The sequence below is a fragment of the Piliocolobus tephrosceles genome, unplaced genomic scaffold, assembly GCF_002776525.5.
Source record: "Piliocolobus tephrosceles isolate RC106 unplaced genomic scaffold, ASM277652v3 unscaffolded_32450, whole genome shotgun sequence".
Classification (NCBI taxonomy): Eukaryota; Metazoa; Chordata; class Mammalia; order Primates; family Cercopithecidae; genus Piliocolobus; species Piliocolobus tephrosceles.
Window position 1 is genome coordinate 1 of NW_022315922.1, and position 7,913 is coordinate 7,913.

The 7,913-nt window shown below is 50.1% G+C and overlaps 1 protein-coding gene across 5 annotated transcripts; it reads left to right on the plus strand.

Moving 5' to 3' along the window:
* The first annotated feature begins 989 nt into the window (after positions 1-989).
* Positions 990-7,827, plus strand: LOC113222630 (endogenous retrovirus group FC1 Env polyprotein-like). 5 transcript variants are annotated; one of them, XM_026452292.1, is made up of 2 exons: positions 990-1,907; positions 5,752-7,827. In XM_026452292.1, the coding sequence occupies exon 2, from the start codon at positions 6,087-6,089 to the stop codon at positions 7,749-7,751; it is 1,665 nt and encodes a 554-aa protein (XP_026308077.1). In that variant the 5' UTR covers positions 990-1,907; positions 5,752-6,086; the 3' UTR covers positions 7,752-7,827. The 5 variants fall into 5 exon arrangements, with proteins under 5 accessions (XP_026308077.1, XP_026308076.1, XP_026308079.1 ...); XM_026452291.1 differs by lacking the exon at positions 990-1,907 and adding an exon at positions 2,982-4,458; XM_026452294.2 differs by lacking the exon at positions 990-1,907 and adding an exon at positions 3,430-4,458.
* Positions 7,828-7,913: the final 86 nt, after the last annotated feature.

Genomic DNA, 7,913 nt, shown 5'->3' on the forward strand with positions numbered 1-7,913 from the left:
CCCTGACCTAACCGGTTATGTTATCTATAGATTCCAGACGTTGTATGGACAGGCATTGTGAAAGTCCCTGTCCTGTTCTGTTCTGTTCTGATTACCGGTGCTTGCAGCCCCCAGTCACGTACCCACTGCTTGCTCAATCGAAACCACCCCCCTCCCACCCATGGTTAAGCAAGCAGTTTGTCTAAAAAACAAAAACCCCGAGACGTTTGTAGTTTAAAAAAGGGCGGGAGCCAACCAGAAACTGCCGAATGTTGAAACTTCAAAATGCCAACCAATCCCAATCTTGTAACTGCAAAAATGCTCTAATCTTCTGTAACCTGTTTGTGCCTTACTATAAAAAGTAGGCTTGAGCTGTGCTCGGGACCTCTCTCTTGCCCTCCTGACTACGCCTGTATGGAGAGAGGTCCGGGTTCGAACCTGCAATAAAGTGATCCCGGCCACTTGGCTTTGACTTCGGTTTCTGGTGGTCGTCTTTGAGGGGGGTCTCGGAACTCAGGGCACAACATTTGGGGGCTCTCCCGGGATTCCCCCCTGAGCCCACCAGACTCCAGGTCAACGGGTCATCACTAATCAGTAAGTAAGCCGGCTTTGTCTCTCTTCGTCTTTGTCTCTCTGAGGAATCCCGCGGGATCTGTACTGAGGTTGGCATAGTCTTGGCGGACACGCTATAAGACAGCCACCAGGGACCGGTAGGAGACGTCCTCTGGTGCCCATCTGGGGCCTCTGTATTCTGTTGGCCCATCTGACTCTGATCGGGAACTAAACCTGAAATGCGCTTGCGGAACTGTTGTCTGTTGTTGCTGTTGTAGACTATTACTTGTTTAGAACTCACTTTCACTTTTCAGGAGCCGCTGGACGAGACAAAAGTTACTTCAAATCCTGTTACTGATATTTCTCTGTATCCCTTTCTCTACCTCCAGGGGTTCCTGAAATGGGCGGCGCCCAGAGTACGCCACTCTCTCTCCTTGTAAATAACTTTAAAGATGTCAAAACTAGGGGCTATGACCTTAGTGTAGAGCTGAAGAAAGGGAAATTGATAACCTTCGGCCACTCAGAGTGGCCCACTTTCGGCGTAGGGTGGCCTCCTGAGGGAACATTTTGCCTCCCTATTATCACTAAGGTAAAAACTAAAATTTTCCTACCAGGACGTTCGGGGCATCCTGATCAGATCCCCTACATCTTGGTATGGCAAGACCTTGTGGAAAACCCGCCACCCTGGCTAACCCCTTTCATACTGGCCCCGGAGCCATGTAAAGCACTGGTCGCACGACCAGTGGAAAACTCTCACAAACCAAAAACTCCATCCGCACCCCCCGTCCCTGTGTTGTCTGACAGTCAGGACCCTCTAACCTTAGAACCCCCACCCTATCTCCCTCATCCTGGTCCTCAACCTCAGGCCCCACCAATGGCCCTCCCCGGGGGACACGAGGAACGGGAGGCAGCGGCCGCGCCAGTGGCAATCGAAAACGAAAATAGTTCCGGGGGACCAGCGGGACAAACGTGTGGACACGCCCAACGTGAGACAGTCCCGCGGCCCCCCGATTCCACTGTGGCACTCCCCCTGAGGGAAATAGGACCCCCTGATGATACGGGCAACCCTAGGCTCCAGTATTGGCCATTTTCCACCAGTGACTTATACAACTGGAAAACCCAGAATGCCTGGTTCTCAGATAACCCCAAAGACCTAACGGCCCTTCTAGACAGTGCTATGTTCACCCACCAACCCACCTGGGATGACTGTCAGCAGCTCCTCCGGATTCTGTTCATGACAGAGGAGTGAGAAAGAATACAGGTTGAGGCCAGAAAACTGGTTCCCGGAGATGACGGCCAGCCGACCGCCAATCCTGACCTCATCAATGCAGCTTTCCCTCTGACCAGACCTAGATGGGATTACAACACGGCAGAAGGTAGGGGAAGGCTACTTGTTTATCGCCAGACTCTAATGGTGGGTCTCCGGGCTGCCGCTCGCAAGCCCACTAATTTGGCCAAGGTATACTCTGTATTGCAGGGAAAAACAGAAAGCCCAGCTGTCTATTTAGAAAGGTTAATGGAAGCCTTTAGGCAGTTTACCCCTATGGACCCAGAAGCTCCTGAAAACCAGGTGGCTGTCGTTATGTCCTTTGTAAATCAGGCCGCCCCAGACATTAAGAAAAAATGCCAAAAATTAGAAGATTTAGAAGGGAAACAAGTCCAAGACCTTCTTCGGATAGCACAGAAAGTTTATAATAACAGAGATGCTCCTGAGGAGAGGCAAATTAAGGCCACCGAGAAAATGACCAGAGTCCTGGCTGCAGTTGTTCAAAGAGAGCAGTTACAATCAGGAGAAACCCAGTCCAAGCGCGCCCCTAGACGCGACCTGGGAAAAGATCAATGTGCATACTGCAAAGAGACAGGCCACTGGATAAAAGATTGCCCCAAAAAGAAACAGCGCCAGTCAGGACAAGGGCAGTGGCAGCCTAAACCCACACCTATACTTGTGACCCAAGATATGGATTAGGGGGGACGGGGTTCGGACCCCCTCCCCGAACCTAGGGTAACTCTGCAAGTGGAGGGGTTCCCGGTTCAGTTCCTAGTCGATACTGGGGCGCAACATTCAGTCTTGGTCAAGCCTTATGGAAAATTGTCTGATAATTCATCTTGGGTACAAGGAGCCACAGGAATTAAAAAATATCCTTGGACAACTCAGAGGACCGTAGACTTGGGAACAGGAAAGGTGTCCCACTCCTTCCTAGTTATTCCCGAGAGCCCTTGCCCCTTGATGGGGAGAGATCTGTTAACAAAAATGGGGGCCCAAATTCACTTCCAATCAGGGGGTCCCAAAGTGACTGACTCTCAAAACAAGCCAATATCTATCCTCACTATCACCTTGGAGGATGAATATAGACTCCATCAGGAGCAAGTGCCTCCTGATCAAGATACCAACTCCTGGCTCCAGCGTTTCCCGGAAGCATGGGCAGAAACCGGGGGCTTAGGGCTGGCAAAACACCGCCCCGCCATATTTGTTGAAGTTAAGCCTGGGACAGACCCGGTTCGGGTTCGGCAGTACCCAATACCCCTAGAGGCCAAAGAGGGGATTACGCCCCACATCCGCCGGCTTCTAGACCAAGGAGCTCTACGCGCCTGCCACTCGCCGTGGAACACTCCGTTGTTACCTGTTTGTAAACCTAATAGTAAAGACTATAGGCCGGTGCAGGATTTGAGAGAAGTCAACAAAAGAGTCATGGACATACACCCCACCGTACCCAACCCATATACCCTCTTAAGTACTTTGAACCCTGAAAAACAGTGGTATACTGTCCTTGATTTAAAAGATGCTTTTTTCAGCCTACCCTTGGCTCCCAAAAGTCAAGAGCTTTTTGCATTTGAATGGACAGACCCCGAGACGGGTATAAACGGCCAGCTAACATGGACCAGATTGCCATAGGGATTCAAGAACTCGCCAACCCTGTTCCACGAAGCCCTCCACGAAGATCTGGGTGAGTACCGACGGCAACACCCTGAAATAACTCTTTTGCAGTATGTTGATGATCTTTTAGTAGCGGCCAAATCCCCGGAAGCCTGTGTTCAAGGAACCGAAGACCTCCTAAAGACTTTGGGGAAGCTAGGCTACCGGGCCTCAGCAAAAAAGGCTCCAATCTGCAAATCAGAGGTAACCTATCTGGGATACCTGTTAAAAGGGGGGCAACGTTGGTTAACCAGTGCCCGGAAAGAGACAGTCCTACGTATCCCTAGACCCCAATCAACGCGACAAGTAAGAGAATTCCTGGGGTCGGCGGGGTTCTGTAGGTTATGGATACCCGGGTTTGCAGAGTTAGCCAAGCCCCTATACCAGGCAACAAAGGAACAGCAGCCCTTCAATTGGACGGAAGAGGCTGAGTTGGCCTTCCAACGGATCAAAACCGCTCTGTTATCAGCCCCCGCGCTGGGACTCCCTGATGTCTCCAAGCCCTTCCACTTATACGTGGACGAAAGCAGGGGCGTTGCCAAAGCGGTATTAACTCAGTATTTAGGCCCCTGGCGGAGGCCAGTTGCCTATCTGTCAAAAAAATTGGACCCAGTAGCCGCAGGATGGCCTCCCTGCCTCCAAATAATCGCAGCAACTGCTTTGATGGTGCAAGATGCTGATAAACTGATCATGGGCCAGGAACTACGGGTCACTACTCCACATGCCATCGAAGGCGTTCTCAGACAGCCGCCTGATCGATGGATTAGCAATGCCCGGCTCACCCACTACCAGGGGCTACTGCTAAACCCCCTCAGGATAACCTTCCTGCCCCCAACGACCCTGAACCCTGCGTCACTACTGCCAAATCCGGACTTAGAAACCCCGTTCCATGACTGCTCCGAGATATTGGCCCAGGTGCACGGAGTCAGGGAAGACCTGCAAGACCGCCCACTGCCCGACGCCGACCTCATCTGGTTCACCGATGGGAGCAGTTTCGTCTACCAAGGACAAAGGTATGCAGGGGCGGCGGTAACTTCAGAAACCGAAATAGTCTGGGCAGAACCTTTGCCCCCGGGGACATCAGCTCAAAAAGCTGAATTAGTGGCTTTAACCCAAGCCCTAAAAATGGGAAGAGACCACAAACTGACAATATATACTGACAGTCGGTATGCTTTTGCTACCTCCCACATACATGGGGCAATATACAGAGAAAGGGGGCTCCTCACGGCAGAAGGAAAAAATATCAAAAATAAGGAAGAAATCCTAGCCTTACTAGCAGCCCTTTGGGGACCCAGAAAGCTAGTCATAGTCCACTGCCCAGGACACCAAAAGGCTACTGACTCAGTCTCCTGAGGAAATAACTTGGCCGATCAGACTGCTAAAAATGTGGCTAAAACTCTCACACAACTACTAGCCCTACAACTACCTGACCCGGGGCCCAAAGAGTTACCCCCAAATCCAGAATACTCAGAGAGTGACCTTCAGTGGATAGACAAACTTCCCATGGCCCAAATCCTTAATAATTGGTGGAAAGACTCTGAAAATAACATCATACTCCCAGAAAAATTAGGACAACGAGTGTTAGAACAAATCCATCGGAGCACCCATTTAGGCCCGCGGCGAATACTGGACTTAATAAGACGCTCTAAACTAAAAATTAAAGACGCCTCCAGAAAGGCTGATCAAGTAGTCAAAAACTGTGCAGTTTGCCAACTCAATAAGGCAGGTAACCAACCCCAAAGCAGTGGAAAAAGGCAGAGAGGAGACAGACCTGGGGCCTATTGGGAAGTTGACTTCACAGAAATAAAACCAGGAAAATATGGATATAAATACTCGCTAGTCTTTGTAGATACCTTTTCAGGATGGACAGAAGCTTTCCCCGCAAAGAGAGAGACTGCTCAGGTTGTGGCGAAAAAAATCCTAGAAGAAATCTTGCCCAGGTATGGATTCCCAGTTATGATAGGATCAGACAATGGGCCTGCCTTCGTCGCTAAGGTAAGTCAGGGACTGGCTTCCATTCTCGGGGCTGATTGGAAATTACATTGTGCATACCACCCCCAGAGCTCAGGGCAGGTAGAAAGAATGAATAGAACATTAAAAGAGACCCTAACTAAATTGACCATGGAGACTGGCGCTAACTGGGTATTCTGTTCAGAGTGCGTAACTCCCCTTACAAATTAGGACTTACCCCTTATGAAATTATGTATGGCCGGCCTCCCCCTATCAACCCTGACCTGAAAGACAATCTCATTAAAACCGAAGCCGATGATAGTCTTAAACTCTTATTCTCCCTACAAACTCTATAGAAAGTTCATGAGGAGGTCTGGCCTAACCTAAGAGAGCTGTACAAAACAGGACCTCCACCCGAACCACATCAGTTCCAGCCAGGAGATTGGGTTCTCATCAAACGCCATCAGCAAGAGACCTTAGAGCCGAGGTGGAAAGGACCGTTCCAGATAATCTTGACAACACCAACTGCACTCAAGGTGGAAGGAATCGCCACCTGGATCCATTACACACATGCCAAACCAGTGGATCCAGTCTCGGACCTCGTCGGACCGCCAGCGACCTGGACGATCGACCGGACTAAAGACAATCCTTTAAAACTCACCTTGCGCCGTCAACAACCTAAACTGTAAATATGATATCCCGTTCCCTCACAACGCTTTTGCTTGTACAGGCCTTTATCTGGGAGACCCAATCACAGGGGGCCTCATCCCCGTTTGCTTGGCGTTTTTACTTAACTGAGAATTGGACCGACCATGCCCAGACACAAAAAGAGAGCCAGGTCTTGGCAACGGCTGACTGCCACCCTGCAGGGTGTCAAACGGCCATCTATCTAAATTTCTCTGATATTGCCGCACAACCGGGAAAGGTCACCCCCACTATCTGTTTTCTCTTTGACCAACAAATCACCTATTGTAAAGATTCTTGGGTCGAACAGAATGTCGGTTGTCCTTATGGGTCCTGTGAAAGCCACACTGCCAAAACTCTCACAGCTTCCGAGACCCTCTCCAGACAACGCTATAACTCTCATAATTTTTTCAAAACCAACTTAGGATATACATGGGTTGTCTGGGATCCGTGGGACTCCCGCTGGACCACCCGACAGAAAGGGGCCATGTACATGACCCCAAAAACAATGTGGCCCAGCAGCCGCCTTTACCTTTGGCGCTCTCTTGTTCAGATCCAAACCACCCTCCACGCTACAATCCAGAAACAGGAAAAAGAACTAAACATACAACTCTCAGCCTTAACTTCCCCCCTCCCCTTCTCTTGGTTATCTCTACTAAGAGTGGGATTACTGCTTGCAAATGCCACCGGTCTAGGCAATCTCTCCGCGTGCTTCTTCTGTGCTGCCCTAGGGCGACCACCCCTGGTGGCCGTCCCACTCACGGGCCCCTTCAATAATTCTCCTACAAACAGCTCAGGACCCTTCCTCCTCTCTGGTGTCCCCCTATTCTTGAGCCCCGGGCAAACACAGGTCTCATTCTGCTACTCAAATGCTAGCACCTCCCTCTGCAATACGACCTCTTCTCCTAACACAACCCTGTTCGCCCCTCATGGTTCTTTCTTCTGGTGCAATGGAACGCTACATAAAAATCTTTCCACCCAGGCCACTAAGACCCTCTTATGCCTCCCTGTCACACTGGTTCCCCAATTAACCTTACGAACCCCTGCAGAATACCTGGGATGGGACAACATATGGGACAGCATACCATCCCCCAGAACAAAACGGGCTATATTTCTTCCCCTGGTGGCCGGCATCTCACTCGCCACATCCGTAGTTGCAGCAGGACTGGCGGGAGGGGCCCCAGGCCATTCTCTACTCACAACTGCTAAACTCTCCCAACAATTCTCCATAGCTATGGAAGCCTCTGCCGAATCCCTAGCCTCCTTACAAAGACAACTAACTTCCCTCGCCCAGGTTACCTTACAAAACCGATGCGCCCTAGACCTACTAACAGCTGAAAAAGGGGGAACTTGTCTCTTTCACAAAGAAGAATGTTGTTTTTACATAAATGAATCAGGGTTAGTAGAGACACGGGTCCAACAGCTACACAAACTCAGCATAGAATTACAACAACAAAAGTTTACCTCTGCAGCTGATAGTTGGTGGGCATCCTCCATGTACTCCCTCCTAATGCCCCTCATGGGGCCACTACTTAGCCTACTCCTCCTCCTTACCGTAGGGCCCTGCATAATATCCAAAATTATAAACTTTATTAAAGATAGAATCAACACAGTCCAACTAATGGTCCTTAGAGCCCAATACCAGCCCGTCATGACAACAGAATCAGTATAAGACCCAAGATTGGCTCTTAAAGGTACCAGAGACAGGGGGGGATGAAAAGACTAAAAGGCAGAAATGAAATCCACAGGCAGACAGTCCGGGCGGCTGGGCCTGGTTAAAGATCGACCCCTGACCTAACCGGTTATGTTATCTATAGATTCCAGACGTTGTATG

Bases quoted from the DNA above. Each gene is read 5' to 3' on its own strand.
- LOC113222630 (XM_026452292.1), top strand. From the start codon at position 6,087: ATGATATCCCGTTCCCTCACAACGCTTTTGCTTGTACAGGCCTTTATC.